Genomic DNA, 14,478 nt, shown 5'->3' on the forward strand with positions numbered 1-14,478 from the left:
AAAGTCTGCCAACAGAGCTGTTTTGTGGACAAATTAATTTTGTTTACACTTGTTTACATATAAAGTGTTTATTTTATTCCAGCAACAACACATAACTTGCCAACCATTCCTTCAGCTTCGGATTTCAACACCGTACTATCAAGTGATCAGAACACAATGGATGGAACCCACTCTCAGCACAGCAGCAGCCAGGATGATATAGCTGGCATTGAAGAAAGCAACCAAGGATTCCCTGCTGTCCAGCTTGCAGATGCACAGGTTGAAAAAGACAATACTTTTATATGACTTATTGAGAACTCGCTTTGGATCTGCACAAACTAACGCTTAAGACCATTTTAATCAGATCTCTGGCCTAAGTAGTTTGACAGTGTAAAATGAATCCCTTGCAGCCATCTGTGGTGAAACAGAAATATATTACGGGCTATAAATTCTCACATTTTCTTTGCGACCCTGAGCAAGCGATTTTTTTTCTTTCCTTCATTCAAAAAGGTTTTACTTGTAGAGAGTAACATATTTTACACTTTAGACAAAACTAGTAAAAATAGCAGCTCTTTTGAAAAGCGATGATCTTTGAAGGTTCTTTGGATTGTTTCACAACGTACTTTTCATTTTTTATTGATTAATATGATCAACCATACATACTCAAAGCTCTCTCGTGCTGCGCTAAGATTTGGACAAAAAAGTCCGGCACCAAATGAAGCCTAGATGTTCTATTGGTTGTCCATATAGGCACGCTTATAAAACTCTTTTTAAATATTGAGAGCTGACATATCCAGGGACAGTTGCACACTGCACATCTCTCTGAACACATGCCACTGTTGACACTAGTTGTACCCAGGGCTGTATCGTGGCCTAGGCCAACAAGTCCTAGGCCTAGGGCAGCACATTGCAGGGGGGCAGCACGGAAAGAGTCCCCGCCGGCTTGCGCTATTAGTGTAGCACTGTTAGTGTAGCACCAGTCTTATGGGGCAGACTGGCAGAGAGGCAAGCATCCCGCAACTGAAGGGGGGGCAGAGCTTCTAATTTTGACTGTCCTATCATCCTGGACCACAAACCTTCCTCACTGTGCTGCATATTTTCTGCTGTACCATTGGCATGGGTATATCTTTTTAGTCCTCTCCATAAAATTATCAGAATTTTGTGCCTAAAGTAGAACTATAGGAACACTTTTTTTTTTTTCATTTTGGATAGAGTAAGGGAAGGGCAGGTCTTTAACAGCAAGGGGTGTGGCCTTGACAGGAAGGGGTTGGTCATATTTAAATTAGGGGTGCACGAGTTAAGTCAGGCCTAGGGTAGCACAAAACCTAAATACATCAATGGTTGTACCTGATGATGATGATTACGACTTAATCCACTTGGGACTCTGTATCCAATAGACAAGGCTGAAAGCTCAAGAAGGGAAAAGAATATTGAGTAGTATGTTAATCTTTATTATATAATAAAGTTGCAATATCGATGTACTCACAGAAGCTTAGAAACAGTGCACATGTTTTGTCAGTTTGACTGACAGCAAACTCATTGCAGATGGTCAGAGCGGAAAAAAAAGTATTGACAGGCAGGATCAAGGCTGGGCTTTACGACAGCTCTGTGTATCACTGTTTTTCAATAGAATTATAAATTAAATCATTTTTGTGAAGTAATTATATTTTTCCTGATATTAAAATTTTAATTACAGTCATATAATTTATGTTTTAGGTGGTGTTTAAACCTTTGCTGAGTCATACAGGTATCCAGCCACAAGACGTTGTCCCACTAAGCTACAGGATGTACTTTGGGGAACACCTGTCCTTCTCTGGCACTTTAGACTGCCTAAGAGCTGACATTGTTGATTCTGATACTTCAAAAGAAAGAAGGAGCAAACGAGCCAGAAGGTTTGCTTATTTTTTTTTAATACGTTGTCATTCAGTCATCTTATTTTTATAATAAAAGCTGAAATATTATGTCTTATTTGTATCTTTAGACAAGGAGCCATCAATCTTCCTCCACTTGAATTCAAACCAGCTCTAATGCTAGAAACCTTCAGTATAAATGCAGTGGTAATGGAAAAATCTATGTCCACTCCCCAGAACCCTGCCAGCGCACTCTCGTTTCATGATCTCAGTAAAAGATACTATAACACCTTCCACTGTAACTTCACCATATCCTGCCAGTCCATCAGTCAGCATGTAGATATGGCCTTGGTACGGCTTATACATCAATTTAGTACAATGATTGATGACATCAAGGCAACACAGACCGATATTAAACTCAGTAGATACACAGCTGGATCTGCTTCGCCCACCCCTACCTTCAAGACAAGGAAACATCGAGATTTTCGCTCCTCTGATTTCAGTCGCAGCTCTCGGGGCAGTCTAAATGGAGGCACAAGATTGAATAATTTAAAGAACAAAAGAGCCAGCACTGATAACAAGAAAGAGGCTCGAAACAAGAACTCATTGGGAAGGTCAGAGCGGAGAACCTCCAAGGTTTCTCGCAAGGGCTCTAAAGATGCAGTAGATCACATGACAATCCAAATGGATGACTCAGATTCCATAACTGTTTCAGAACAAAGTGAGCCCTCTGCAGAATGCTGGCAGAACATGTACAAACTACTCAACTTTTACTCTCTTATATCTGACCCCACCGGGTTTTTGGAAAAGTCATCCGAACCTCTTGGTCCTGCAGGTATTGGTTAACACATTATTGTTTTTTTTTTATTTTATTACATCAAACAATATCTCAAGTACCCTGTGTCCCTGTGAAAAAAAAAATGAAGGGCAGTGCCTCTGCTGGTTTAAGTTTTTGTATGCTCAGTGTAGGTGAATGATATCACTGACTGCATTACTTTTATGTCAAACAGACGCCAAAAGGAGGCAGGTCTGCCTGGATATAATATATAAAAAAGACTAGGAAAGTAACCATGACCTCTCAAGAAATAAGCCCAATAAAAAAAAATATATATATCTCTTAGAGTAATTGATGCTTGGAACAGACTTCAGCAAATGTAGTGAGTTAGTCCGCAATAAGTAAATTAAAGCATGCTTGAGACTTGCATAGATCCTATGAAATAAAAGGTTAAAAAGGGGAAGGGAAATAATAACAAAGGGGCAGATGGTCCACTTTGTCTTTTTATGAAATCACTCTCTTCTGTGTTTACACTGGCACACAGGAAGCCTAGAGGCAATGTTAGATATGTCCTTGCTCTAGAAATGGCAGCTCCCAAAATGAGAACCTTCAAATAAAAAGGTGTGGCCTGGCAACAGGGAACACATGTTATGCCGCGTACTCCCGACCGTTTTTCACGACAAGAAAAATAGCCATTAAAAATTTAGAACCTGCTCTATTTTTTCTCGTTGTTTTTGACGTCGTGAAAAACGGCCCTGTGTAGGCTTTAACGACAGGGGAAAAAACACGCATGCTCAGAAGCAATTAATGAGAAGGGAAATTTGCATAATCAGCCCAAAGGGTGGCACCATTCGAATGGAACTTCCCCTTTATAGTGCCGTTGTACGTGTTGTACGTCACCGCGCTTTGCTCGAGCATTTTTTATCACGATCGTGTGTATGCAAGGCAGGCTTGAGAGGAATCGATGGGTACGTAGTCATTAAAATGTATGTCACAAAAAAGTATGCATTAATGGACCAAAGGATAAAAGAGTCCAATTAATTTCTTGTTTTTTACTAAACAAAAAACAACCACCCGTTTCTATGGTCAGATAAACATTCCCTCCTCATCAGGGCTTCAGTTAAAGTAAGAACTTAAAATGGACTCGAAATAGATTTTCACTGTGTGCATCTGTGTAGGAAAGCTTAGAGTTACTGGCCAGTAGTATCTGATTTATCTTGCTTTAAGCTGCTGTTTTGAATTTTTTTAGGAAGGAGTCCATCGGAGCCAACATGCAGGGTGGTGTTTGAAAATGAACAGGACAACAATAGCCTGAATAGGAGTCAGAGAAAACGCAGTCTAGTTACAGCAGAGCCTCAGCATGTCACTCTAATAGTGTTTGGAATAGGCATGGTGAATCGCACTCACCTAGAAGCTGACATTGGAGGCCTGACTATGGAATCTGAGCTCAAGAGGATTCATGGCAGCTTTACACTGAAGGAGAAAATGAAAGGTAATGAAACAGAATTGGAGTAGGTTGAAAACCATGAATTTTCTTCACTTTTGTGAATTGTGTTTTCTACCACTTTTTCTTGTACTTTGTAATACAAATCAGCATAGTCTACTCTTTTGAAACTTGAAAACCATAGTTTGTCTTTCCATACATCAATAATATTATAACCATGCATTACTGACTGTTGTGAACCTGATTGTAACGTGATTGCTTATTCACATAAATTATTTATGAGACGTATGTTCTCAGAATGAAACAGTAAAGTGAATAACTTGATTCTTTAATTCTGAAATTCCAAATATGCTCGCTAGAGGAGAACAATTTTGTTTCGACACGTTTCCATAACTCTGGTTTAAATTATATATTTTTAAAACAAATGTTCTTTTAAAGAGCACTTGCAGCAAAAAGCTTAAATTCTGACTCTAAGTTTTTGCCCTGGTTCACTCCGGTATGCTTTTGAAATCACGCTACTTGCACTGCCGATTTCATTGCCGCTTGTGACATCATTTAACAGAAGTCTTTGCAAGTTGTAATTAAATTGGTAAAAAGTAGTGCAGGAACCTTTTTCATAATCGCTGCAATATGAACAGTTCCGTTGCTGGTAATGGGGTGCAACTTGTCATGCGATTTGGAACTGTGTGAATGGGGGCTTAGGACCCCCTCCCTGATTGGCTGATTGATGACAGTACAGTGAATGAGCATTGTGACTCGTGGTCAGGAAGTGTTACTGGCAGGATCACCAGGTGAAATTAAAGGAAAAAAGGAAAACCAGTGCAGCGACTACATTCAATGACTGGCATTTTGCAGTTTATTACTTTTTTGTTGTATTTAGATATGCTTTTTTTTACAGCCTCACTATAAAGTGATCAATTTCCAATAAGTCCTTCCTCACCTGTTTTACATTTTTACTTTGTCTTTTTAAGATGTACTTCATCAGAAAATGACCGAGACATGTGCCACAGCTCATATAGGAGGTGTTAATATTGTTCTTCTGGAGGGCATTACACCAAATATACAGTAAGTTGCTCTTTTTTTTATTTATTTTTTATTTTTTTACGGTCTGCGCATTAACCATACAATATATGTTGATGAAGTAGTCCTGTATCTAGGATTGTCATCTGTTACATTTAGTCAAATGACCTTTTTTGATGGCCCATGGCTCTCATGTTCAAGGTAATAAGTGCAAGTGAACACTGAAAGTGTTGCATGAATTTTTTTTTTTTTAATAGTTAAATATTTCACAAAATTGCTCAGACTTCCCTAATCCGTGTGGATTTTTCCACTTATCATTTAGCATTTCACATGTGTTTTTCTTTCAGCGCTTAGCTTTATTTTACTATTGTAATAATTTCCTGGATCAATCTCTCTCCGCAGTTTTTCTAAAATATTTAAGATGGCACTGCATAATCTTGTAGGGTCCAGTGTATCCATAGGTGTGCGCAGCCTATAGCATTAGGGTGTGCACCCTAAATCTCAAAAGTGTGTGTGTTTCCACATAAATATGACCCCGACACATGGATCTCTCTACTGGCACAGTGAAAGAGAAGAGCGTAAACACTTCTCTTATAGCAGAGACGGTAAGAGGGAGATCTTTCCAATCTTCGTGCCGATAATGCTTAAGAACATGGGGTAATTAGGGTGTGCCGAAGCACATCTGGCACACCCTGTGCGCACACCATTGAGTGTATCATAGTTTTTTTTTAACAAATTTGTACTTTATACTGAGCTGTTCAATTTTATGTGTGACAGCGAGGGGTGAGCAAAAACATTTGATCAATATTCAGCTTGACATATCATTTTGTCAAAATTGAACTCTTGTTGACTCAACTAATTTCACCTTAAAATCTGCAAGATAGGCAGGCCAAAGATGATGTGATTTTCTTTACTGCAACTAGGAAAGAAAATCTTGTTATTCCCTCATCAACACAGCCAGTCTTGATGGGGGAATCGCTCTCATGGAGTTATTGGCTTTTTTTAGTTTTTTGGAGCCTTTAAGTTCAACAGTGCTAAGGATGATCATATACAATGTGAAATTGCCGAAACTGGGCTCTGTTGGTTGAGAAGTGTTTGATCCAGAAAGAGAAGTTTCTACATAAACTGTTGATGGAGAAGAAGGTGTGTTGTCTTTTTATTTGGTGATATTACTGATCCTTTGTCTTTGCCAGACTTATTGCCTGGTTCTTCTGCAGGTTCCCCATCACTATTCAGGCACACAGGGATGTTCCTTGCCTCCAGGATTTTTTTCAGCTGCCGACTCTCCTGTGCCTCAACAGATTTACCAATTTTCCTTTACCCCCTTGAAGTTTCCCTAATCCAGAGATCCTTTCTCTATTTACTGGGTCAGCTTCTCCCCCTTAGGATTGCTTTACTTCTCTTGGAGCATATAATTTCATCAAGTAGCACTGTGTACCCCTCATTATGTGAAACTTACCTTAGAACGAAGCCTTCCAGCGGCGCGCTGTCACTGCTAAAGGTGCTTCCATCTTCACCTAATCTTCCTTCCGAGTTTGCAGACTGCGGGTGTGTGAGTGGCCGGAGTCGTGATGTCAATCCTTCGCATGTGCACTGGAACCGCCATTTATGGCACAGGACTCTGAGGGAACGGCACAGGTCACTCCAATAAACTTGACATTTCAAGAGCATTTACACCTGTGATTAAAACCTAGTCTGTTTTCCTGGCTCCCCCTTTGTGGGACACTCAGATGCCCCCCCCCCCCCCCGGAAATAAATCAATAGCTGGAAGCCCTAGTGGACAATATCCCCCGAAGGGCCTAAGCCTGTAAGATCTAGCCAAATTTTGCTTCGTCAAGATTTAGTGTTAGAATTTGTCTGTCTCCTGTTAGCAATGTACACTAGCTTTGTTCCTCACGGGAAGGGTCCACAGAATGTCTGCCCCCTGACTCCATCTATAGAATGGGAGCTACCCTTTTCTTCTCCTTGCAGAAGCCTCAGGTGTTGAGGGGCTTTCCTGTTTTTTTTTTTTGTTTTCTTTCCCAGCTCTTCTCAGTCTACCTCAGTGCCTTTGTCTGTTGTGAGTCTAGTTCCTTTACAAACCAATATGTTTGTCCCTGAGAACCAGGTAGTTCATGGCAGGATTAGTTGGGCTTCTTATCTGCTGGCTGTTATGAACCTATTTCCTCATCTCTGCCAGGGCATCTTTCATTGGAGAATTATTTTTGCTTGGGTTGCTTTCTGGTATCCATGCATAATGGGATACCATCCAGGTGTCTTTTACGTGTAATTGGTAAGTCTAGCTTATCCTCTGCTCCATCAAAGTTGTGACCCATCTCACCAGTTTAGGGTTAGGCTCTAATATTCCTTGTCTGCCTACCCTTGTCAGGGGTTTGCCCTTGCATTTACACCTTCGGTCATGCTGACTTTGTGGAATTAAACCTTGGGTTCTTTGCTGGTTCTAGGAGCCTTTTTTGCACTCCAGACAGTTTGTGGTTATAGTCGTTCTTACCTGGTGAATTTCATCTTGGCAACGTGATTGCCTGTTGAATAGTGTCTCGAAGTGCAGAGTTCTCACTTTATGACCCTTAGGGTCTGGTGAGTAAAGGCTTAGGGCCTTTGTACTTTAATCAGCTGGTCTTGTCTTTGCAAGGCCTTATTCCCAGGTCTGATACCTGTTGTTTTTTCAGGGACCTACTCCTTATCCATGGTGGTTGTTGGTTGTTTTCCTTCCTAAATTGGAAATAGTTGTCACACCCCTTGGTGGTTAAGTCTTTTCAGCTTCTTGCTTGGTCTATGGATTGGTGCTCCTTTCCATGTTGACTTATTCGTCTCTAGTTGGTAACCATTTTTTCTTGGTCCTGGGCATCAGGCCGATTCCCCATTTCCTAACTCTAGTTGTTTTGGCAGGTTCACTTATAAGGCTTAAAGTTCAATTTGGGTGCTATTCCTTAGAGTGCTGGTAGTCCTATTTTGTTGGGATTGTTGCTAGTTGCCCACCCCCTCATTTGTACAGATTTTTACATCCTAATAGTATATAATTTCTGGGTCAATGGAGAAGAGAACAAATAGGATTTTAGTACTAATTTCTTGTCTATGCTCATGCTCTTGGTACTTCTTGCTGACTCACTGAGGCATGCTGGATAAAGGGAGAAGCGAGAGGGGAGGGGGAGGCGGGGGCGTTATGCTGGGCTCGGCTGTCCTACAAAAAAATCTTTTTGCCATTGTCCAAATACTACTTGTAGCCGGAAATATAACCTGACAAGACATGATTCTTGTGTATCCTCAATAACCTTCAAAAGGATTTTTACAGTACAAAAATACTATTTTTATTTTTCTTCCGCATTAAGGCAAAGTGCATTGCAGTTAATAGAAGAGAAAAGTGAAAGTAAACAATTTCACGGTGAACTAGGTTTTGCCTAAATTTCTCTGCTCATCTCAAAGCCAACTTTTCAATCTGTAAAAGAGAAAAATGTTTTCATTGGAAAAGTTAATTACCGAAGCTTAAATAGATGAGTAATGCTTTTTTAGAAGTTTGTCACACACCACACACTACCTAATATTAAAAAGTGATAGCTAGAAATCAGTTAGCTAGGCCCCTTTCACACTAAGCGCTTCTAAACTGCCAGTAAAACACTGAGGCCTTTTGAAGAGCTTTCCATTCATTTCAATGGACAGGGGGATTTTTTTACTGCCCTGCCAGTGCACTGCCCCAGTGTGAAAGCATTGATGGATTTTTAATAGAAATAGGTTTTTCGTGAGCTTTTCAGGCGCTTTTTTTCTGGCTTGAAAATCCCTGAAAAGCACCTCAGTGTGATAGGGGTCTTAGACTGATCTGTAACTGAGTAGGATAAACCCTGGGGGTCAACTTTGTGTACAGACCTACAGTATGTCTTTAGTTATTACTGTGTAAAAGCCTGTGTACTTGGGCTTCAACACCCTTTTATAACAATATAATGTATAGAACTAGTATGTGAGCAGAGTGATAATTCTATTCCATTCTGATTGAGGTTGAGGAACTACACTCCTCTAGAAAGTTTAGGTAACCCGCATTGCCACAACAATTAAACAATGAGCCTTTGTCTATGTAGTCAAATTACTGTTGCACCACTTTCTGTATCAATAAATTAAACATTTACACTATGATAAGCACATGTGGGCAACATTACAGATGGAGCAGTGTGGAGCCTGGCTCAAAAGGAACAATAGCCAGGCTCTAGCCTCAGCTTAGCAAATGTGTCTGGTGCAAGTGGGAACTATAAGCTAGGTTATGTTGCTTAACTATTTGTACTTTAAACTTGTAGGCTTTAGTGCATATTTAGAGAAGCTATTTAAAGTCACTTTCTTAGGTTTTCAGTATGTAACTTGACAGCTTTGCGTATATTTTTATCCTTTCTTTGGTTTCTTTTTGTTTCCTTCTTGCTTTCTCTTGAACCTTCATCTTTAGACTGGAGGATTTCCCTACATCTCCAACAAGCACAGCCAAACAAGAGTTTCTGTATGTCCTGAGCATTCCATGTATAGTGGTTGTGATTGTGATGTGTTTGTCAGAAGTGTTTTATTTAATCATTTTGACATCCCTTATGATTATTATTATTATTATTATTATTATTAATGTTATTATTTTCTTTGTTTGAGATATGGTAAGTATTTAACTTTGGACAAATCCAGCTTACATACAGACAAGAGGAGTAAACTTGCATTTAAATGAAACAATCCTTTGTTAAGTGCATTGTTAAGAAATCCTTATGTGGTATTGTTTGGGATGGTACACTCAATCTATAAAGAATTCACAATTTACATGCAGGTTTATACTCTGCTTGATGTACCGTATATGTAGCTATCCAGAAGTGGACGAGAATTGTCACTGTGTTTTAGTACTAGCTGCTTTACCATCCTAGCTTGCGTGAGGACCCTTGAATTCAATGATAAAATAAAATTGGTTATTAGGTAGAAGTGCAGCATATGTTAAAATCAGTTAGGTAGATTCACAAAGAGTTAGGCCGGCTTATCTACAGATAAGCCGACCTAACTCTGAATCTAAGCCGGCCTATGTTTAAGTGTATTCTCTAACAGAGATACACTTAAACATACCTAAGATAGGCTGGCTTGCGCCATTCTATCTTAGGCTGCAATGTTTCTTTTGCCCGCTAGATGGCGCTGCCATTGCGGCCGGCCTAGATTATGTAAATGAGGGACTACGCCGATTCCCGGCGATTTACGAGCGTACGCCGGGCCTACACCGTCGAGTTACGTTGTTTCCGTACGCGATAGGCTGCCTAAAGTTATTCCACCTATGAGGTGGAATAACAATGTTAAGTATGGCCGCCGTTCCCGCCGCGAGGTTCGAATTTTTTACGTCGTTTGCGCAAGTCGTCTGCAAATCGTGATTTACGTCGTCTACGTACGCGTCAAAATCAATAGGCCCGTACGGCCTACTTAGCCGCAATGCGCACTGGGAAATGTAGTCGCCCGGCGCATGCGCAGTGTAAAAAACGTGAGGTCAAGCCTCATTTCAATAATACACGCCCCCCTCTCAGTCATTTGAATTAGGCGCGCTTACGCCCGCTCGTTTCAGGCTACGCCGCCTAAAATTTGAAGGTAAGTGGTTTGAGAATCACTTTTAACCTAAATAATTTTAGGCGGTGTAGCCTAAATAAAGTAGGCTAGGCCATCCTAATTTTAGGCGCCCGTACGTGAATCTACCCCAGTGTAGCTATGTATAAGATTCTGTGCTAATTTATTATGTGCAGATTTGCAGGAAGAATAATTGTAAAACAAATTACACTATATGAAAGCTTCTTAAAGTAAATCTCTAGCCAATTTAGTTTTTGGTAAGGTGGGCAAGGGTTAGAATTGCTATCAAAATTTATTGCTGTGCCCTATTTGAAATGTACATAATTTGTCTAGTTTTTGGGCAGGAAGTAAGTAGGCTCCCCAAGATAGACACTGACAACGTTAAAATTACTTTTCTTTACTAGAATGGGAAAAGGCTAATGCGGTTTTCCCGTCAAAAAAACAAAAAAACAATGGTTTTCCCAACGTAATTCCTCTCAAGCCTGCCTTGCATACACACAGTCACACAAAAGTTTGGTGAACTTTTGACTGCCAAGAACGCGGTGATGTACAACACTATGACAAGAATATTAAGTTCAATGCTTCTGAGCATGCGTCGACTTGATAGTGGTTGTAAAGCGACTTGCTAGGGGGGGCACTAGGAAGGCAGGAGCAGGGGACCCTGGAAAAGAAGGGTCGGGGTTGCTCTGTGCAAATTCATTGCATAAAGCAGGTAAGTACAACATGTTTGTTATTTAAATTAAAAAAGATCTTTATAGTCACTTTATGGTGTTCACGCAATTCACCACAGAATTTTATTTTGACCAAACAGTAAGGGCTGGTTCGCACCACAATTTCTGCGTTCTGTATGTATTTCTGCCTTCGTGTTTTTTTATGCGTTCTGTAGTATTTTTTCCCCTCTTTTTTTCATCATCTTAATCAAGGATATGTGCATTCTGGTGCACTTTGGATGCACTCCAGTCCATTCTGGTGTGTTTTTGTGTTCCATATAGAAAAAATGCAGCACCTTCCACTTTTGTTGACTGTGCTGGAATGCATTGCACTTGTGTGAACTAGGGCAATTGGAATCCATGTTAAACACTGTCCGTTAATTTTTGATGCAGAATAAAAATGCACTGGACTGCATCTGATATGAACCAGCCCTAATACAAAAATATTACATGTTATGTCCAATTTCATAAAAATACACCCAGAATTACTAAAAAGTACATTACAAATGGGGTATTAGAAAGAAAAAACAAAGCTGCGCCAATAAACCTAAATACAGATGATGATAATAACCAGGTCTCTTATGCCCCGTACACACCATCACTTTATGTGATGAAAAAAAATGACGTTTTTAAAAACGTCACTTTAATTGACTGTGTGTGGGGGAAAACGTCGTTTTATGTCTTGTAAAAAACGACCAAAAAAAATTGAAGCATGCTTCAATTTTATGTGTCGTTTTTCAAAAGTGCACTTTTTACTTCACAGAAATTGACCGTGTGTAGCAAAAAACGTCGTTTTCTAAGACGTTTTTTCATCCACGCATGCCCAGAAGCTACTTATGAAGCAAGCTTCAATGGTAAAACGTGGTGAACATAACCTCACTTTGCTAGAACATTGTGAGAAAAACGATGGTGTGTAGGCAACTTCGTCTTTGAAAATTGAAGTTTCAAAAACTTCATTTTTTACTTCACAGAAAGTGTCGTTTTTTTTCATCACATAAAGTGATGGTGTGTATGCGGCATTAGGCTCAATTATATATAGATAGATAAAAAGTCCCGGTAAACACTTTGCATATATATATATATATATATATATATATATATAAACAATCCTGAAGATAACACCTCCGTGATCTCTTAACTGTTTCACACTGAAGTGAAGACCCACCACCGAGTTTTAAAGCTGCTTACCAGAGGGCAAGCATGATTTGCAGTCAGCTATAGCCCAGCCGCGGCCTTTACTTTAGTGGACTCCCAGGATTACAGGTTCCAGGAAAAAAGAATTTCCGGCACGATCACAAGTTCATCCAGATGACATAGATGGAGAGAATTCGCACCATAGTGTATTTCCATAAAAATTGGCTTTATTTTAAGAGATTAAGTATGTACTTACAAAAAGCAGAAAAAAACATGCAGTAAAAAACACAGATGCCGGCCGGCAACAAGCGGAGCCCTTCCTCCTTAGCGTGGTGACGTCACTGCATGTCCTCCCAGACGCGTTTTGTCATTCCGTAGACGTTTTCAATAGGATGTAAATTGGACAAATGGGGTATTGTTTACTAATAGTACCACACCCAGGTAGCATAAATAAATTGCACCAATCAAGTACCAAATTTGATTCACAGATCCTCTAGTACACTTGGTGGTGGTTAATAAAGAGCTCATCCAGCTTAGCCAATATAGCAAGGATAAATTCCAACTCCAGGTTTTAGAGCAGCATATGCTCCCATCCAGATGACGTCTTTTTCAGGGAAGGCCTTGCATATTTTAGCAGGGCAATGCTAATCTCCATACTGCATCTATGACAACTGCATGGGTTTGTAGTAAAATAGTCCAGGTTCTTAACTGGCCTGCCTGCAGCCCAGACCTTTCACCAATTAAAAATATTTGGCGCATCTTGAAACTCAAAATACGTCAGATGACCCAGGACTGTGGAGCAGTTAGAATCCTATATCAGGCAAGAATGGGGCAACATTCCTCTCCCAAAACTTGCAGAAGACTGCAGAGGAAATAAAAAGGCCAGGCAGACCATGCCCTTCTGACAAAAACTCCAAATATTCCAGACAATGACTTCAGCTAGCCTGATGGAACTCAGACTGTAGTCAATTATTGCTTTACTATGATCCACTTATGGCATTAAATAGCTGCAACACACAGGAGGCACATAGCCATCTGTATATTCTAGAATGTTATTCCAAAGCACAGGTACTTTTAGTGCCAACCGCCAATATTTCATTAAATCAGAAAGAGTATATAGATGCCTTGAGATGATACAATATACCATATAGCTGTTCCTTAAGGCTGGTGGGGGTGGATTGCTATTACTCCATACAGCTGGCAGGCATTTAGAGACCCAGACACACAACGGGAAGTAGTGACCTCTTGCGTTGGATGATATACAGGACCTTTAGTGTGGGATCAGCTATAACATACAGTATATTGTATCAATTCAAGGCATCTGTATATATTCATCTTGAAGATCCGTTGAAGTGCCTGTCTTGAATATTTTGAGTTTTTGTCAGAAGGGCATGGTCTGTTTGGCCTTTTATGTCCCTTGCAGTCCTCTGCAAGTAGTTTGGGATATCCACATAGGTTACCATACACAAGCACTATATGATTTAAATGTATTTCCATATGGTTTGAGGAAATGTGCCATTTTTTTGTAGTACTGTTTAGGCAGACACATTTTCTGTGGTGAATGGTGGAACACCTTAAAAGTCCCTTCTTGATGTAATTGCTGCAGTACTTTCCCAGTTATACAGTAACGTCAAAAAATGTTGGCTTGAGTTCCACGTTAACATAAATTTGAATACCACTAAAGTTAACTTAATTAGATGCACATCATGGTCTGCAAGTTTCTCGTTTATGCCTGCTGCACATTCAAAAAATAATTGCCCTGATGAGAATCAAAGCATATTGGTAAAAACAGTGACTGATATCTTGCTCTGATCTTTGTATGTTTTCATGTTACTTTAAGAAAACGTAATATGCACACATTGTCTTGGCACTCCAGTCAGCAAGGTTTTATCTAATTTAGCCATATTTACAGTTGCAATTTGGAAGTATATTCTGGTGTGCTGTTGTAAGCAGCAGGTTACTTGTCGATTTCCATCTTCTTCTTTTTTTTTTTTTTTTTTTTATCAAAAT

General features: G+C 39.8%; 1 protein-coding gene across 1 annotated transcript in view; it reads left to right on the plus strand.

The window, feature by feature from the left end:
* Positions 1-14,478, plus strand: part of KIAA1109 (KIAA1109 ortholog) — a 393,986-nt gene that overhangs the window by 285,793 nt on the left and 93,715 nt on the right. Inside the window, 6 exon segments of the mRNA XM_040330387.1 lie at positions 83-258; positions 1,696-1,871; positions 1,961-2,664; positions 3,854-4,096; positions 5,020-5,113; positions 9,495-9,545. Of these exon segments, the coding sequence (XP_040186321.1) occupies positions 83-258; positions 1,696-1,871; positions 1,961-2,664; positions 3,854-4,096; positions 5,020-5,113; positions 9,495-9,545 (1,444 nt within the window).

The sequence above is a fragment of the Rana temporaria genome, chromosome 1, assembly GCF_905171775.1.
Source record: "Rana temporaria chromosome 1, aRanTem1.1, whole genome shotgun sequence".
Taxonomy (NCBI): Eukaryota; Metazoa; Chordata; class Amphibia; order Anura; family Ranidae; genus Rana; species Rana temporaria.